At 35.3% G+C, this 19,731-nt stretch overlaps 1 protein-coding gene across 7 annotated transcripts in view; it reads right to left on the bottom strand.

Annotated features, from left to right (window-relative positions):
• The window catches only part of MPDZ (multiple PDZ domain crumbs cell polarity complex component), a 156,924-nt gene that overhangs the window by 102,265 nt on the left and 34,928 nt on the right, over nt 1-19,731 (bottom strand). For all 7 annotated transcript variants that reach the window (XM_082628525.1, XM_082628527.1, XM_082628530.1 and 4 more), the window contains exons 3-5: nt 17,115-17,281; nt 1,152-1,361; nt 545-684 (exon numbers count right to left, since the gene is read on the bottom strand). In XM_082628525.1, coding sequence (XP_082484651.1) covers nt 545-684; nt 1,152-1,361; nt 17,115-17,281 — 517 coding nt within the window. The remainder of the gene's footprint in view (nt 1-544; nt 685-1,151; nt 1,362-17,114; nt 17,282-19,731) is intronic.

Below are 19,731 nucleotides of genomic sequence, written 5' to 3'. Positions count from 1 at the left end.
TGTATACTTTTCTATAAAGTAATTTTAAAATCTAATCAAAAAGAGCCCATTTAATAGCAATGAGAGTACTGTCCTAGTCAAATTTTCTTTCCTTACTAAAAAATGATTAAGTTATGACTATATTTAAAAGTAACTCTCCTTTCAAAGGACTTTCTTTTTATCATAGCAATGTTAAGAATTTAATGATTTCTAAAAACTAATAACAGATTGTATTCAGTTTTTTGTCTGTTTTTATTCATTTTTGTTCCTTGAAATTCTCCCAAGGTGAGCAGTACCTTCTGAATGTGGTATCAAAAACAGAAAAGAGGGGCTTCCCTGGTGGCGCAGTGGTTGAGAGTCCGCCTGCCGATGTAGGGGACACAGGTTCGTGCCCCAGTCAGGGAAGATCCCACATGCCGTGGAGCGGCTGGGCCCATGAGCCACGGCTGCTGAGCCTGCGCGTCCGGAGCCTGTGCTCCGCAACGGGAGAGGCCACAACAGTGAGAGGCCCGCGTGCCACACACACACACAAAAAAAAACATTAAAGACACAGTGACAGTCTCACCTGTGGGCCACACTGCCCTCCTGGATCTCCTGCACAAATATCCCCAGTTCTCCCCGGTTTTCACTCCTCAGTCCCACAACACTGAACCCAAGGCCTCCACATGGAGGTTTGAGGAGCTCAAAAACTTCTATTTGGCGACCCTGTTCAGGAAAAAAAGCAAGAAATATAATTAAATGCAAATCACTGCACTTGCAATCATCTTATTAGTGGCATTAATCTGTTCTTTAAAAGAAAAGAAATTAAAAATATTTTTTTCTAAGATCAACTTTATCACTCATCACCTAGAATGAGACATTTATTTATCCTGAAGAATATTTCTGAAACATAACATATAATGCCCAGTTTAAAATATGATAATTAAAAAAAGGAATAGAAAAGTCTCAGAACCACCTAAACCCACATAAATTCTACATCTTTGTCATTCCAATTTTTTCAGATATTATAAATGTCTTCATAAATAAGAATATTATATTTAAAATATACTTGATATATATTTAACTTACATAATGTAAATATATATAAGTATTCTTCAAATTATCCAGGATTTGATTACATTCTTAAGATATTATACATTCTATAGTTAACTATCAGGAAGAAATGTTCTTACCTGGGCCATATTTTTGATCAGTTGATCAAATTCATCACAAGCAGGTTTCCCATTGATGTGTGGAGTACCCAATCCTGTAAGAACTTCCAGATTCCCATTACTTGGGGATAATAAAAATGATTCATTTTGCAGAGTAGGAATTACAGCTGGGCTGAGATGTGGAATGTGGGCACATTCAACATTTGAAATTGTGGGAGTTGCAATGTTTACCTAAGAGTAATATGGAAAGTATTAACAACTTTGTCATTCCATAAAGTATTTCATAGGAATCATCCCAAGAGAGGTAATAATGAAGTACCTATGAAATTTCAAAATGTCCATACCCTTTTATTCTGCAACTCTATTTCAAGAAATTTATTTCAAGGAGAAAAATTAGAAAAATACACAAAGATGTAAATGCAAGGATGTTCAACACAGCACTATATTTTAGGTGGAAAAAGTTTTAAAAACTAATTAAGTGAAAAGAATCAGTGTTCAACGTCAAGGTACTTATGAAAACACACACAAAAACACATCCATACATATGTTTTTAAGTGAAAAGGCCTAGTTATTGAACAATAACAGTAAGTATAGTACAATTCAATGTACACTTAAAAAATGTTTACATGTGTATTAAACATCTGGAAGAATGTATACCAAACCACCAACAGAACACTAGTTGTCCCCAAGAGATGGGATTCCAGAAGGCCATTAACTTACCATATTGCTTGAATTTTTATAACAACCTATGCAGTAAAGAATTTGGTCTTTCCCAGAAAGAAGCCCGGCCTTTGTCCTTACCTCATAGGAAGTAACCTCTAAACCCTTGGAATTTCCCAGATGACAGAAGTGTCTCTGTTATTCACGGTGGGCCCCAAGGCCACATGATATCCTCTCAAATTCTTAAACTAAGTCATCTCACACGAGCAATCAATCATGCCTATGAAATGATGTCCCAATAAAAACTCTGAACACCAAGCTCAGGTGAGCTTCCTGGGTTGTCGATACTCCATGCATACTGTCACACAACGAGTTTGGGAAGGGAACACTTCCTCAGGAAAATGGAAGCTTCACATCTGGAATGCTCTCAGACTCAGTGCTATGCATCTCTTTCTTAGGTTAACTTTCGACCTGTATCCTTTCCCTATAACAGATCATAACCATGAGTCTTAACAGCTTTCAGTAGGCTCTATAGGTCCATCTAATGAATTATTGAACCTGAGCGTGGTTTGGGGAACCTCCTGAATGTGCAGTTGGAATCAGAAGTGAGGGTGGTCTTGTGTGGACTCTTCCTTCCAACTTTGTATTTGGAGCTTAACTCCTTGCTGTTGGTGTCACAAGTCTAGGGCAGAGCTGCCAGTCTGGAGGACTATGCCCTCAAACCTCACAGTATGGTTAACTCCAGGTACAATGATATTAATAAACAACAACAAAATATTCCATAATTACTTGTATGTGCTTGTTATACAGAGCTAAATAATCTAATACTAATAAATAATAATATATTTATTATTAAATATTAATATATTCATAGAATATCTTATATAAAATCATATTGACATTAATATAGTAATATTAAATAATAATAAATGTAAATAATAAATATTACATTAAAGCTAAGCAATTATTAAAACAGTGCAAAGAGTCAATCCTAATTTTGTATTTCTATAGGGTATCTGGAATGTAACTTTTAATTTACAATTAATCGTGAGAAAAGTTATATCAATGACACTTTTGGATCACTCTCTAAGCTCATCTCCCAGCACTCTGTCCTTCACTCACAGAGCTCCAGCTATACTAACCACTTTACTGTTCCTCCAACTGCCAAGCTGCTCTCTCTAGCAGCCAAGTACTTCCTTCCCCCAAGTATCTACGTGCTTACATTTTTAGTTCATCCAAGTGCACTCAACATCACCTCAGAAAAGGCCTCCCTGAAAACCCTAACTGAGACTGTGTCCCACCATTACGCTCCATGAGCTGACACTGCCCTGTTTTTCTTCATGGTGCTTATTATTGCCTGGCATGCACCCTGCTGTCATGGAGCTTCCATCCCAATCTGCAGAGACAGACTAGAATGTGGAATTCTCCAGTGGAGGAATTTGACTATTTTATTCTCTATTATATCCTCATCCTCTAGGAGAGTGTCTTGCACGGAGTTGGCATTCAATATACATCTGCAGAATAAACGTTTATCCATTTTTAAGGACCCACTCTGATCTAATCTGCCCAATGACCCTCCAAGAATCACCATTACCATTTTACAGATGACAAAATTACACAAAGTCACACACCTAGTAAGTAGATTATGACCTAGATTTTTGCATCATGGTGCTACTATCATCTTCGTATTATACACATAGCAAACAATCATTTCTGGAAATGAGACATTAGTAAATGTCTTCCATTGACAGAAGCAATCAAAATATTTCACAATTTATGTCACCAATCCATGCCTAAGTTTGTTACCTGTCGTAAAAAATAAATCAGGAAACTCAGTAACTTACCAAAGTTACCAGTAATTCACCATTTCATTGGCTATCTACAACCACAGATGTAAAAGAGATCAACGTATTTGAGGAAGAGGCTTTGGGGAATCCTTTCAAATGCTTATTTTAAAATCTACAGCAGGCACGATCAATTATTATTTTTTCAAAAGTAAGCTTCTTATGCCAAACCTGATTTTTTTTAAACCTGAGCATGGCAACTTCAATAAAATCTGCCGGCAGAAGATACACTGTTCAGGTTGAAGCAGATGGCATCATGAAATCTGTGACAGGCTGAGGATCCCACACACCAGGACCTAATGCCTATGGTATGTTTGCATAGGGAAAAAATATTTGGAGTTTTGCTACAGTGAGCCAGGATGAACAAATCACATCATAAGCACAGAGTCTGTCTGTGTGAAGTTAACTGGTGAAACAGAAGCTCTGACACTATGCAAGACAAGGTGTGAAGGCATTCCAAGAGTAAAGTTATATATGCATATAAAGCTATAAGATACCGAATATCAATTGTCTTCTACAAATTTGTTAAAGGTTAATAAATGACAGTGACTCCTCCTATCTCCTCCCAGCCGCTGAGGTCTACATAAATGTAAAAGCAAAGAGATCACATAAGTAAAAACTAAAATATAATTATACCATCATACAAAAGGCTTGTTTTTAACTTTGAAAATTTATACCCATAGGAAAAAGCACAAAGGCACCTTGTGATTCTGCCATAGCTTTATTCAAATGGCTTTCTGAACTATAATCTCTTTGAAGAACAAGAATGAATCTCTTTGCCATGATAGGTCTGTTCATAACAGACATAGTATAAATGTTTAATAAAAAGAACTTGACTCCCACCTTGGTTTATAGAATATAAAATAAACAGAAGAAAACACAACTATCTGTTGAGTTTTATATACAGGTAAACAATCTGTATAATTTATGGAAGTTGCTAGTAAATGAGCAAGAGTCACCAAATAATTTTCTGTTTTCTGCTTAGTTTCTGGCTATTTCAGTCTAAAAAGGTCTTTTATGTTCTTAGTAAATAAACATGTATTAATTTATGGATTCTAATTAGTGCTAACACTAAAACATAAATAAAAACTATGTAAGGTATTCAATTAAAAGGTTATCAAATTCTTTGTGAAAGGGTAATATGTTAAAGGATACAAATTTCCAGTTATAAGATGAAAAAATTCCAGGTATCTAATGTACAGCATGGTGACGACAGTTAACAATATTGTATTATATACTTGAAAGCTGCTAAGAGAACATATTTTAAAAAGTCTTCACCTAACACACACATAAAGGGTTAATTATGTGAGGGGACAGATGTATTAACTAGCCTTACTCTGGTAAATAAGGGTAGCAAATATTTCAAATATCACGTTGTACATCTTAAACTTACACAATATTATATGTCAACTATAACTCAAATAATAGGCTGGAAAAAACAGTGATTCCTTTGGGGTAGTTAGGACTGACTGAGGGGACACAGAGATTATTATGGAGCGCTGGTAACCTTCTATACGTTGATTTATGGGGAAGGTTATGTGTACATTCAATTTGTAAAAAATCCTTGAGCCACATAATCTTTGCTTGATTGTATGTTTTTTTCTCAATATTTTTTAAAGTTTACAAAGTAAGTGATACAATCAGAGCAGAGAACCTGGGGTACTCCAATGAATGATATAAACATACACTTCTCTTAAAGAAAGAGGCAGTAGGAATACCCTCTATGTATCAAGCTAAACCTTCTCTGAGAGAAACTGAATTTAAAGTTCAATTACCAAGCATTCACCTTAAGTGAAGGAAAATAAAGAAATGGATATCTGAAGATGAAGCTTAGTCTATTACTGTGATAGATTACCCTCCACAGGCTTGATATGGATTCAACTGGCTAATTCCCATTGCCAGAATAAATCTTTTAACAAGTGCTCAAGTCAAGATGAATCCTCAGCAAATGTGTTTTGACCTCTGTAGCGCATCTAGATCTTTCTTCCTTAAAGATTATACATTTTAAAAACTTGTATCATTTAATTGCACACCAAATTAGAAGAAAAAAATAATCTTTATGCTGTCTTATACTTTTATACTAAAGTAGTTTGACCCACCCTGGTACAAGGCTGATATAATTGTAAGATTTTTAAAATTATAAATTGTTTTTCATCTTTTTTCAATAAGAATACCTATTCTTTAAAATTAATGTAATTCCAAACATACTCAACAAGATCAACATCTTAATATTTTGATCATATACATGTGGTTTATGCACTTAAGCTTAATCCAATAGAAAACTTCTCAAATATGTAGATTCACTTAACAAAAACTGCTACAAAATACTGAAATATTAACTTCTTAGGTTTTATCTATCCCTTCTGTGTTGTTAACTGAAAAGGAAGTTAACGTTATTAGCTCTATTTTCATGGCTAACATCAATCTTTCCAGAAGTACTTGTATTATTGTCTACAAAAATGACTGCTTAGGATCAAACTCAATTTCCCAAAGCACTTCTGTATAGATTGTCCAAACCTAATTTGTGGTCCTGTTATTTTGACTTATTCTGAATTCAGAGTATAGCAATGAGAATAAAACAACCCAAATGCTTATGTACATTTGATGAATACTGTATTTCTATCACTTAAAAGCTAAAATATGTATTATCTTGAATTAAGCAAGAAAAATGACCACTACTTTTGCAACCTTAGTTTTGGTAGATTTTAAACAAATTTATAAACATATATTGCTAGTTCACTTTCCCAATTTTTTGTTTGTTTGTTACTCCCTCAACATAATGAAAAATAAGAAGCAAGGCACTCTCTGGGGAATCTGCCATAACAGGTGCACCTCATAGAAATGCAGACTGTTTTTTTGTTTTGTTTTTTTTTTATCTGCACCTTGTCTTTTCTTCTTGTAGAGCAAGAAAAGTGCTTATTTTCTTGTGAATTTACAAAAATGCCGTAAAACACTCTCTGGAACTGATCCCAAATATGAAATGCAAAGAGGGATAGGATGCTGAGAGTATTCAATGAAATACAGCACCTAAAATGGTAGCAATAACAGGAAAAAAATCTTATACATAATAGAGCTCCATTTCAAGTTTGGAACCAAGAGATGCCTCTTTTTCCATAAATCATTCAGTGAAATACTGAGTAGAGCACAACTCTGATGCATTATTGAACAGGCAACCCCCCTTGCACAGTAATTGATGGTGGCACTCTGATTTAATGATCCTTATTTTTAAAGCTAATTAAAGAAATTGAGTTGCATGTTCAAAGCATATTAGCTTAATGTGACCAGACTATTTTGGACATAAAGTAGCTCACAGTTCCTGAGCTAAACAAGATACAAAATGCAACAGCAAGTTATAAGGGCGGGGTGGGGGGTTCAGATGAAACAAGCATAATTTTACATTTTCTATGAGACCTATCTTTAGTTCATTCAAATACTTAAGCACCTGAAATGTCCGATACATTGGGCTCTAAGTGATGGGATGGTAATTAAAGAGGTATCTGTGGTAGACTGTGAAAGAAAAGGCAACAAATTATTTTCAGCTCCTCTCAGCAAGAACAAGTCTATTTCCCCACCTTTGAATCAAATAAAAACGTTCTTGATGTAGTAAAAATTATTAATTTTATTCGATATTGACTCTTGCATGCACATCCTTTTAATACTCTGTTAAAAATGGTAAGTATGTATAAAGTACTTCTGCTATACAAAAAAAATACAATTGTCAGAAGAGAGTTAGACTTGCAAACTAAACTATGCTATTTTTTTCATGGGCACCATATTACTTGAAAAAAATGACTTAAAACCAAAAATGATTATACAGACTTGGGTATATGGCAGACAATTTCTCAAAAATAAACAAAGTATGCCTGTCACTTCAAGGAAAACAACTGACAGCAATTGTTGCCAGTAGTAAAATTTGAGCTTTCAAGTAAAAATGAGAATTTTGAAAAATTTGCATCTGCCTTCCTGAGCTTGACACTTTTCCATAATTTAAAGACTCCATTGATAAGATCAGAAGCAATATTAGCCAAGTGTAACTTTCTGATACTATATAGTGAAATGTGAAATGTAATTTTTCTATTTTTCAAATTTTCCAGATGACCAATATAAAATTATGCATGGATAATAAAAGTAAAAATTCAAAGCACAAGACAGATTTTACAGTAACAGAGTACAAAACGTTCACTGTTTTAGTTTCAGATACCACGCTGTAACTAACCTTTAAGAAACTACCAAGAGTTTTGGTGTCCTATTGAACGAGGATATCCACAACCATCTGAAAAGGCTATATATACCCCTCCCCTTTTCCAGCTACATACTGATACTTGCATGAGGCCAGATTTTCTCACATACATCAATTAAAACAAATGCAAACACATCAAAGGCAGAAGCAGACATGAGAATCCACTGTCTTCTACTGAGCCACGTTAAAGAGATGTGCAAAAATATAAGAACAATGCCACTCTTCTCACTAATTTTTAAAGGTAATCGGTTTATTACTGTTTTTAATATAAGTAAATATTTATAATAGTTCTCAATTTTAATTTCTAACCTGATAAATATTGGTGGATAAAACCACAAAAACAAAAGCTCTTTGAGGTGCTTAGTAATTTTTAAGAATGTAATGGGGCCATGAGGCCAAACTGAGAGTTGCTGCCTTAGAACATAAAATCTCAATAGGAGGAGGAAGCAATAGGCAGAGAACTGATATTTTTTGAGTGCTTGGTAAGCACTGGGCTTATGCCTTAGTTTTAAAATCCACGTTATTTAGTTCTGATTTTACAACTAAAGGAGAAAAAAAAAGGGGCTCAGTCAAGATAAATATATATTTTTTCATTTTAAGAAATCAACTCTGGCTTAAGATCATTTACTTATAAATATCAGTGCCAGAATACAAATCTGGATTGTGTCTGTCTCCAAACAAGACAGCACTACAATACTGCCAGCACCTGAGATCAGATAATCAAAACAAAGGCCTCTAGATCACCAGGAAATCCTTAAATTATGTTCATTATACTGTTTAGGACAGTGAAACAAAAGACAACAGAGCTCTATGATTAAGACCTGGGCTCTGGAGTCAGCGTGCCTGCATTCAAATACTAACTCCCCCACTTAACCTGTGCCTCCGTTTCCCCAGCTGCAAAATGAGGAAAATGTTATCCTGTGCTTTACAGTATTATTATAATGATGAAACAGGTAACTCTACGTGGAATAGCTCCTGGCACACAGTAGGAATTCCATACATGTTAACTGCTATGATGATGATGAATGATGAGTGACACATCTTTTTCAATATGGTTTCTACGAGAAAAATGAGGTATCCTCAAAGTAACTTCAGTTATTTGGCTAGTTTATTTATGTTAAAAACCCGTTCTCAAGCAAGGAAAGTTGTTATTAATGCACAAAACTTCTAAATATTCAACAACATTCACATACTCATTAATTAAGCAATCATTTATTGAGTTTGAGCAAAGTGTCGTGTTAGGGACAAGGTATTCAAAGATGAACATGGCATGGATTTTATCCCAAAAGTAGTAAATGGACTCCAAACAAACCTCCAAACAAATGAGTTCTACAACTCCTGTTTACGCTTGTTAAGAACAAATGGCGAGTGGCGCACAGCATATACACCACTAGTCTAGGCATGTGTGTTGATGTGTATTTGCAGAATGTCTTTCCTTTATTTAAATCTCAACACTTCTGTGCTTTCTTAACAAAATTTCCAAGGGAAAAAAATTTACAGAATGTAACTTGACCAAAAATAATATTCTTATCAAAGTACGCTGAAATTTTCTACATCCAAGGGGTAAAGGTATCAAAATTAAGTAAATTTATCTTTTTCAAATGCCACCACAAATTTCAGAAATTGAAAATCTAGACAAATGACGTGTTAGAATGTTTGCAGTGTTTTTTCTATGTCCCACATTTCCAGAAGATAAAACTGATTCACTGTTCACAGTCTGCTTAGAGAAAAATAAAAATAAAACCTTCTAGACAAGTATAAATATATGGAAATGGGCATATGAAGACTGATGTTACTTTGCCATGCTGTCTCTCCATTCCACTATTACCTTTACCCAGTTCATTTACTTTAAAACCTAGCATAATTATAAACAAAAGCAGAATGAAACTTCTGATTTACATTAAAAAGGCCCTCTGATTAAAATTTGGTGGGAGAATTTGAAGGAAATGGCAAATCTTAATGAATTTGAATTTACAAAAGATTTAGTTTAAATTCATTTCTATTTAGGAATGCTATTAACTGTTTTTTCAACTTATTTGCTCCTTTAAATTACAGAGCTAAGGATTTAGAAACTGTAAATTAGAAGTTTAAAAAAAGCATTGGCTTCAGGGTCAGACAGACCTGGATTCTTCCCCTATATCTACCAATGAATAATCGTGTGGTCCAGATTAAGTTATATAACCTCTCTAAACCCCAATTTCCTCACTGGACAAAATGGGGATAAAACCCATCTCAAAAAGCTGATGGACTGGTTAAATGAGACAAAGTCCACAGCACACAATGGCTTCCTAAAAGTAATTGTTCTTGTTGTTGCTGTTGCTATATTTCAAATGCAAATCAACCTCTATTGTTCTAAATTCTTGGGTTATAAAACTGATTTACATTATACCCAGTAAATTTCACATTTTTTCCCTCTTCTCCAAAGACCATTTAACTTTGTCACAAAAACACCATACAATTAGCACCATTTGCTGTTTTAGACACACATGCATACCCAATAGCAAGATGGTGTTGCATTTTAATCCAGCACTGTATAAAAAGCTTGAACACTGCCTTCTTGCCCAGGATAAAACAAGAATTTTAGTCCCTTCAAAGGCTCTATATTTACAAACTTTTAGTTAAAGGAACAAACATTTAAAAGCTGTTATTGTACCAAAAATAAAGTATTTGAAATTCCTACAGTAAATAAACTTTATGGTAAATGTAAAAACATGAGACTCAACTCCTCCTCTCATAACTTCTCCTAGATAACGTACATTGAAGTCTCAAGAAACAGACACTTTCCTGTTAGGCAGCTGCAATGCTCTCTCATAAAAGCAAAACCATTTCAGGGGTAAGAAAAATAGTTTTTTCATTTTCACAGGCAACATCAACTGGGAAGAATTCCAGTCGATTTCTCGATACTTCCTGTTAATGGGGTTGAGGCGTATCTTCTTTCTCTCCGTTCCCCTTCACCCATTTCCCAGTCATAATTTAACCTAGGCATTCTTGGGAGACAGTAGCCATTTCCCCTTTCCTGACAGCAAGCCTACAGGTGAATTATCTTCATTTCAGTCTCAAATTAGAAACCATCCACAGAAGGGTTATGTTTTCATCTTTTACATAAGTAATAAAATAAAGCTGAGGAAATACAGGCATCTCTGCTCTTTGAGACATGAATTACACAAAACAGCATCTTTCTGACGACCAAAGTCAAAACAGAGCAACCAAGTACTCAGTTATCAAAATTCTCAACTTTCCAACAACCTAAAAAACATAAATGTAAGAAAGTGTCAGAGGTGAGGATGTTACTGCTTAAAAGCAGCATACCTCAACACTTTGGCCATGAACTTGATTTATCAGTCCTACAAATACAGAAGAGTGGCTCTTTGCGCAGGCCTCAGGATGGTGGTGTTGCACCCAATACCCTCTGCTTACGTTAGATATTTGAAAGTAACCCTATGAAATACACACTGACTACCTGTTTCTTTAGGTTCTATAAAGTGCGCTCCTGTTTTAAGACAGTATGAGAAAAAAAATACATGGGGTACATTACTTCATGTACTCTTTTGCAGAAAAGCCGTCGCTAAATTAGTGTGTATTCTTAGTGTATTTCATTCTTAGAAAGGTGAAAGAAATAGTCCTTTGAAGTACAAGTCATGTATTTTACAATTATAATTGAGGGTCTTATCCATCAAAAATGTCATTAAAACCTATACCTTTATGTTGTGTGTTTTTACTATGACCTTTAAAATGTGGAGAAATAAAAATACGTAAATAAAATGACTGTTAAAAGACTGTATTTAATAGTGTGGTTAAAAGATAAAGTTGATACAACTTCAACTTGATACAATAAAATTTGATATAGAAAGTTGAATGCAAAAGAGCAAAGATGATAAAAACCAACCAAAAAAAAAAAAAAAACTCAAAAAACAAACAAAAAAATCTTACCTAAATAAATCCTTTATAATCTGGCTCCAAAGTTTCCTCTCTTGCCAATAGCCTCACGTATTCTATTGCTCTGATAATACAGGTATGTATGTGACTCTGTACCAGGGTTTTTCAGCCTCAGCACTGAACACACCTTAGACCCCATACTCCTTTGTTTTGATGGGCTGTCCTTTACACTGAGGATGTTCGGCAGCATCCCTGGACTCCCGTGCCAGCAGCAATGGCCCCCACAGCCCACATGTTGCGACAATCAAAAGTGTCTCCAGGTATTGCCCAATGTCCCCTGGAGAGGGAGAATGTAAAATCCCCATTTGAGAACTGCTCTATACTCTTGTTACCACTGTTCCCACTACCTGAAAAAACTTCCTCCATCTCTGCAGAAAACTCCTACTCATTTTCAAGACCTATTTTACATGTTACTTCCAGTGTGACGTTTTCCTCTAATCAAAGTTAGTAATTTCTTCCTCTTTCTTCCTCTTATACCACTCACACTCTTGTTTTTCTATTTAATTACATAAGACTATACATGTTCTATATTTCCCTCTAGATGGTGAGAACCTCCATCTTACTTATTCATTGTGTTTTTGATTATTTTAGGTGTTCAACAAGGTTTGTTAATAAATGATTATGAGCTTTCTATAAAATAACCATGAGCTCCAGTAATGTTCCCATTGCCAAGGGGAAATCTGGTTCATAGAATGATGTCTCACGCTGAGCAATATATAATTATCTGGTTCTTTTTTGCCTTTGTCCTGGGAAATGGGAAATAAATTCTATACTAAATTTTAGCAACCCAAGATTCTTGGTATATCTAGTTCTCTAATATTTTTATTTGATCTTTATTTAGATTTACCTTTGAATCATCTTTTAGTCAGGATGCTTTGCCTTCAGGAGTTGTTCCAAATTCTTTTTGGAATGTGAACAGATAAAACTTAGGAACACAGAAATATAAAACCACAATTTTATACCATGAAGACTGTATTTTCCAAGAATAAAAATGAAAAAGATGAACTGAATTACTGTGATCTACACTGAACAGTAATTTCTAACACTGATTCTATGTTAAATCAGCATCTCTCCAATTATTTCAAGAGATGTCATAAAATTTCCAAAGAAAAACTTGGAAAAATCTGGTTTACTTTTGTGTGTAAATACATTATGCATCTAGATGATATATATGTAAGCCAACACTTTCCTGGGAGAAAGGTTAATGAACCAGGAACCTGGAAATATCAAACAAGAACAACAACAAAATAACAAGTGTCATACTCCAAAAAGGCTGGAAATCACTGATAAGGAGAAACCTCCAGAATATTCTGTGCCCCAAGGCTAGTCTTCCATATCAGCAGCTTTTGTAGCCTGCATATCCACATCATTTCTTCAATGTTGGACTTGGTCTCTGTAGCCATAATTTTTTTTTAAATCTTAGCAATGACAATTTTTAAATATTAATCCTAATTTTCTAATGAAATAAATCATTTTAATTCACAGTTTTCCTATAAAAAACTCAGGATAAAAAGACATTTAACTTAGTGCCCATAGTTAATTCAGAAAGCAAGGCAATTAATTAATCAGAAAAGCAGCATCCACCTATATTGGAATAGAGAAACGTCACAGAATAAATATTCAAATCCAATATCCTCGTGGCTGACAAGTTCCTATTATTAAACTGCTAACATGTTTATTTCCTCCACAATAGCTGGATTTTTGTCATGAATATGCATTAAGCCCTGCAGTTATTAGCCCTGATGACTAGGTGACAGTGAGGACACTACTTGAGAATTTGCATTTGACAGATCATTGACACAAAGTCACAGTTCCCTTTTTTTTCCCCCCTCTTCACTTAAACAGGAATCATGCAATAGGAAATGAACTGGAGCTATTAGAGATTATTCAGGTTTAATAGCACACATCCTTTTAGCTGACATTAAAACAATACACAATGTGGCAGAGTTAAACAGAGGCATCAATTATACTCTCAGACCTGTTAATATTTTTGACAATATTTAAATAGCACATCCCTTCAGGGCATGGCTTTTTTGCCCTCTCAGTTACACACCTGTCAAGTGTTTAATTTGCCAAAGGGAAACAGTTTGATTTCTAAGGGCAGTCTTAATACGGAAGAAGCAAATTGGAAAAATTAAACATTATTGAATAGAAGTAATGGGAAGGATCTGAAGGGAAAAAAATAGTAGGCTTAATTCAACATGGCATGTCGGCATCTGTCATTAATGCAACAATATGATCATGTTCCCAATATGGTGCATATACCTTGGGCTTTTCAATTATTCCCTCCCTTTGCTTTTTAAAAGACAGAATGATGGCAGAGGAAAATCAAAGGGGTCAACATTTCCAGTAATAATAAAAAAGATGGAAACGGTAACTTGCTCCTATTGTGCATATAAAATTATACATTTGAAAACATAATTTAGGTATAAGATAATAAATAAAAGCTAGACATGCATCAGATTTGTGTAGCTACTGGATTAAAAACACAAAACAAATGTCACTCCTTAGATGCATTACTTAAATATTAAATTATAAATATCAATAAATTAGCAGTTGGTAAACTATATAGAAAATTTAAATCTAACATGATAACGTCTAGAATATTTAATGTTTAAACTTTAAAACAGAAAATATTATTTTAAGTTTTTGAAAATTTTCTCTAGTCACGCAAGGAAAAAAAATTGGTTAAGTTAACAAATGAAACTGAATTGGTAAAGAACGGAGAGTAAAGTGAAGAGTCACAAAAAATGTGGGAAATTATCAATAGTTTCAACCAACATAAAGTCATGGCATCTAGGGCATTTTTACCCTTGGGGGTAGGGGGAGATGTGAGATAAGCTGCAGGGTCAAATAAGGGAAAGGGCTGTGCTTGGCGGCCAAGAAGCATGAGTGGTAGCTCTGGCTCTACTCTTCTAAACCACTCTGCTGTAATAAGCAGGGGGAAGAACAGACGGTTTCTTTGGTCCCTTTCAGTATTTGAAGGGATGACCAATGAGCCAAAAAGTCCAAAGTCATGTAAGACACGCCTACAGAATTCACAAACATCACAGCTTACGTAGCCTTGAAATACAGTTGACCCTTGAACAACACAGAGGGTAGGGGCACGGCACCACCCCACACACAGTCGAAAATCCACGTATAACTCTGAATCCCCCAAAACTTAACTACTAAGAGCGTACTGTTAACCGGAAGTCTTACCCATAACATAAACAGTCATTTAACACATATTTTGTATGTTCTGTGTATTATATACTGTATTCCTACAATAAAGTAAACTAGAGAAAAGAAAATGCTATTGAGAAATGTCATAAGGAAGAGAAAGTACATCTATGTGCAGTTCTAACCCATGGTGTTCAAGGGTCAACTGTATACTAGCTTCTAACATTTAATACAATGAGATGACACTGTCCATAGTCCTAGACTATGAGGCTCAATAATATTATGCTCAATAATTTCCAAAGAAATTTCAGCTGCATCACGTGGGACCCAAACAGTTTTAGAGTCCATATTCTACTTCCATTTAGAAATGACAAAACAAGCTCAACAACAAGTAGGCCCATTTCTCTCCTCCTTTCAGCAGACATGGTAGGTATGAAAGCTATTCCCCTTACATAAGGTTGGCTAGCAGGGGAATTTCGACAGTTGCCTCACTGGACTAATGGTATTCCCTAACACACTTACTAGTACTTTTTCTTGCAACTTTTCATCTCATTCTAATCATATTTTCACATAATACAATAAGGGGAGACATCTTCACACTCTTTAAAAACCAGATAATTTTCCTCACCATAATTACACTAATATTCATGATATTGGTTCCTCCAAAAGTGTGCCAATCCATTCTGAAAATGAGTACCTAAAACCAATCTTTTCAATAATTTACAAAGGAAACAAACACAACTACATATAATGAAACTACCTCTTTTTCTTAATTCATGGCTGTAACTTTTAAAATCATTAGGTAGAAATTCACTTGAGAAAAATATTTTTAGTGATTCTTCTTGTTCTACTTACTTAATTTGGGGGGGCTACTAAAATATCTAGATTAAGAAGTTATATGACATTAAACAAATTCTTTCTCTATTGCTACTATTTGTTCTCTTTGCATTTGGCATATTTTGGGTTTTCCTGTTAATTGGAGCTGTTCTTTCACTGAATTATGAAACTAGTCTACAGGTTTCATTTTAAACTTTTAAGGCAGAATATTTGCTATCGAGTCATCCATAAACATCAGATTAATGATAAAAACATCAGAATGAGAATTAACTTGGACTACAGACATAATTAGACTGACTTCAAACCTTGTGAGGATAGCAACCATTTCAAAAATATTTTTTAAAAACCTGAGAAATGGTGATTAAGTAAGTTCAAAGACCATCTGACTCCAGTTTTTATTCTGTCATTGTGATATGTTTCAATTTTAATATAAATGCTAGGACTTTTTAATGTTCATAATTTTTACAGCAATAAAACACTATGTTACATTTAGAAGTCCTAATGTTTATCACCATCTGATGCTGTCATGGGAGCAATTGTTACTTACACTCTTTTCAGAAGTGAGAATTGCAATTCCTCTAACTGATGACAATGTAATTACTCCTTTTACTGTCAAAATAGAGGTGATTTCCCTTCCTCACATACATGATTACACATGCAAATCCAGGCTCATTCTGAAATCATGTAAGTTTACTGAATGTCTGAATCTGAATGAGCAAGATCACATGAACCATGAGTCCTAGTGATGATGGAAACCAAGCTACAGTCATCCACCTTAAACATATTTTCATCATCCCCTTCTCCTGTAGGAACTCATTCTTCCGTATCCACACAGCCTTCAACACAATGTCATATCATCTACAATACACTGCAACAACCGTCACAAAAATAACTGGGGGTGGGGGAAGCCACAGTTAATCTGAATGTCTCATTTGGAGGTTTAAATCAGGAGCCCCCAATCCCCGGGCCATGGACTGGTACCGGCCCATGGCCTGTTAGGAACCGGGCTGCACAGCAGGAGGTGAGCGGCGGGTGAGTGAGGGAAGCTCCCTCTGCCGCTCCCCACCACTCCTCATCGCTGGCATTACCGCCTGAACTATCCCCCCCCCCACCCCCCGCATCTGTGGAAAAACTGTCTTCCACGAAACTGGTCCCTGGTGCCAAAAAGGTTGGGGACTGCTGGCTTAAATGACTTCATTAACTATTCATTAACACATAAAAAAATCAGCCTTTCAGAAAAACACAAGACTATCACAAGCTCTACGCAACACCACAAAGGCCTCCTGTGAGTGCACCATGTCTTACCTGGTCTTTCAGCTGCTGTACAGAAGTCTGCAGGTTCAGAATCTGGCTGAAGAGTGGGCTCTGCAACACTGACTTGAGAAGGTTCAGTTTGTCTTCATTTGCTACATCCCCGCGCTCCCGCAGCTTGGCCTGCAAGCGCTCTGCCGCCTGCAGGGCCCGATTTTTGTCTAAACCAAAGAGCAGCATTAGACAGTAACAGGATTTGAAAGACAGGCATCAAACCATGCTTATAGAAATCCTAAAGCTATTCCTTTCCAGAGCTCAAAATTGACTCAGAGAAAAAAGAAGGGTCTAAAACATGTCACTACGAATATATTCTTCAAACCTTGAAATCTCTGGTAAGAAATTTGACAGCAGGGAACTGGTTATAGTGTATGCTACATGCAACTAATTGTAAAGTACAGAAACTAATTCAGATGAAGCATATTTGAGTTCCAATACCAGCTATTTCATCTCTAATGAAAACCAAACACTCTGTCATCTTGTAAATGCTGACATTTCCACTTTTTAAAAAAACTTATATGTAAGAAAAATTAGAAGTATAACTAATAAGTGGAGGTGAATAATGTTACTGATGAGTTATAACATCCAAATATGACAATTTCATATATTAAGGGGCAAAGCATTGTATATTTGTGAATTTACTTGAAAATACATTACAATAATACATATCCCTTCAAAAACACAAGTTTTTAGTATTTTAAATGTCTTACCCCCAAAGTAAGATACTTATTTGCCAAAGTAAATATCTTGAATTAGCATATCCTTAATAATCCTAGCATCTTGCAAGCATGCTTCTACCAGATAGTGAGTTTCTACCACATATAATAGTTAAAAATATCTCCCCAAACCCTACTCTCGCTCTCTTTCTCTCCCTTACTTGTAAGTGAAGCCACATTAGTTTTTTAAAAAATGGAGACTGCTCAGATATATGTCCTAACAGATTCATGGTGGTAACAAATGTGTCTATTAAAATATATTTGCCATATCATAGTAATTGAAAAGAGTGAGAATTATCACCAGAGTCATTTTCGATAGCACCAAATGTAGAATTATGCAGGAATGGGGAAATTAAAACATGAATCAATGTCGACCATAAGTTCACAAACACAAATTTAAAGAAACAATATTTACTCATATAGTAGGTCCCCTACACATTAACCTTCAAGTTGTGAACTTTCAAAGAATGCGAACGTGCATCTGGTTCCAGCAAGGAACCAGAGCCTGTGCCATCAACGTCAGGCGTGAGTGAAACTGCAGCTTGCCCTCTATCTCCTATTGCTGACGATCCTTCAGCTCTACCATCTCCCACCTCCTCTCCCTCCTCCAGTCAGTAACTCTTCTTGCCTGTTCACTCAGTGCCAGCCCTTGTATGCCAGCTGTTGTACTGTACTACTGTACTTTTCAAGGTACTATAATGTAAGATTAAAAATGTTTTCTTTATTTTCTGTGTTTGCTTGTTTTTTACGTATTATACGTGTGAAACGTATTATAAACCTATTACAGTACAGTACTATATAGCCGATTGTGTTAGTTGGGTACCTAAGCTAGCTTTGTTGGACTTACAAACAAATTGGATTTATGAACCTGCTCTCGTAACGGAACTCGTCCGTATGTAGGGGACTTACTTGTATGCAGAATTTAAAAGCAAACAATAGCAAAGATATGCATGAGAATTTTATTCTGGGTCATATTTCCCACGGTATCTCAGAATACAAATCTAGTATTAATTCCCATGTCAATTCTTGAAAAGTATACAACTCAGTAATAACTTACAGAATGAAGACTATAAGGTAATCGTTTATATAATTCTGTATTTCCCCTTTGCTGTCCACTTTCTTATGAGGAACTTTCCTATGTGGACTGGTAGTCTTTATGATTTGTGACTTTAGTATAAAATAGGTGATGCAGGAAATGTACACCCATGCATTCTTATTACGGGCATAGTACTAGGAACAAAAGTCAAAGTAATGATCCCCATGATCACAAAAACAGCTCCTTCTCCCTTCCTGCCACCCACTCTCCCCACCCTTCCCTCAAAACATGCAGGTGTCAAACCACCAGCCACGATCATCAAGGCACCAAAGTGAAATCCAGATACCTTCCAATAATCATACCCAGAGTTCCCTGGAAAAGGTGAGGACTGCAGTGCCAGATGAGGGACGATGAGGGACTGGGTGTACCATACCTGATATACCTGAAACTAGTTCTATACACTAGCTTCTCTAAAACTAAAGAGCAGTGTGAAAAAAAGATTAACACATGAGTCCTGAAAATTTGGATATTTCAACCTAAATTATCTCATGTAGAAATTAGACTGCCTTAAATTGTCACTCGAGTTTGTCAACCTAAGTGTTTGTTACTGTTATTTTTACCAACTTAAAAGCAAAGCTCAGTAGTATTTCACCTGCCAAGAATAAATTAAAAATAAGACACGGGCAATGATCTTTCAGTATTAAAAAAATTGTTAAAACTTTTGGTGCTATCCAGAAACAAACATTAACCAGAACTGGTTTCATAAATCAGAATTGGGTTTACATTAAGTTTTATGAAAACCCATAATCGGTAGAACATTTCATATACTCTCAACTTTTGCTTTTAAATGATGTGTTTTTGA

This window comes from Mesoplodon mirus (assembly GCF_964341445.2).
Source record: "Mesoplodon mirus genome assembly, chromosome: 1".
Taxonomy (NCBI): domain Eukaryota; kingdom Metazoa; phylum Chordata; class Mammalia; order Artiodactyla; family Ziphiidae; genus Mesoplodon; species Mesoplodon mirus.
Note: the sequence above shows the minus strand (reverse complement) of the source record. Positions and strands in the feature narration are given on the sequence as shown.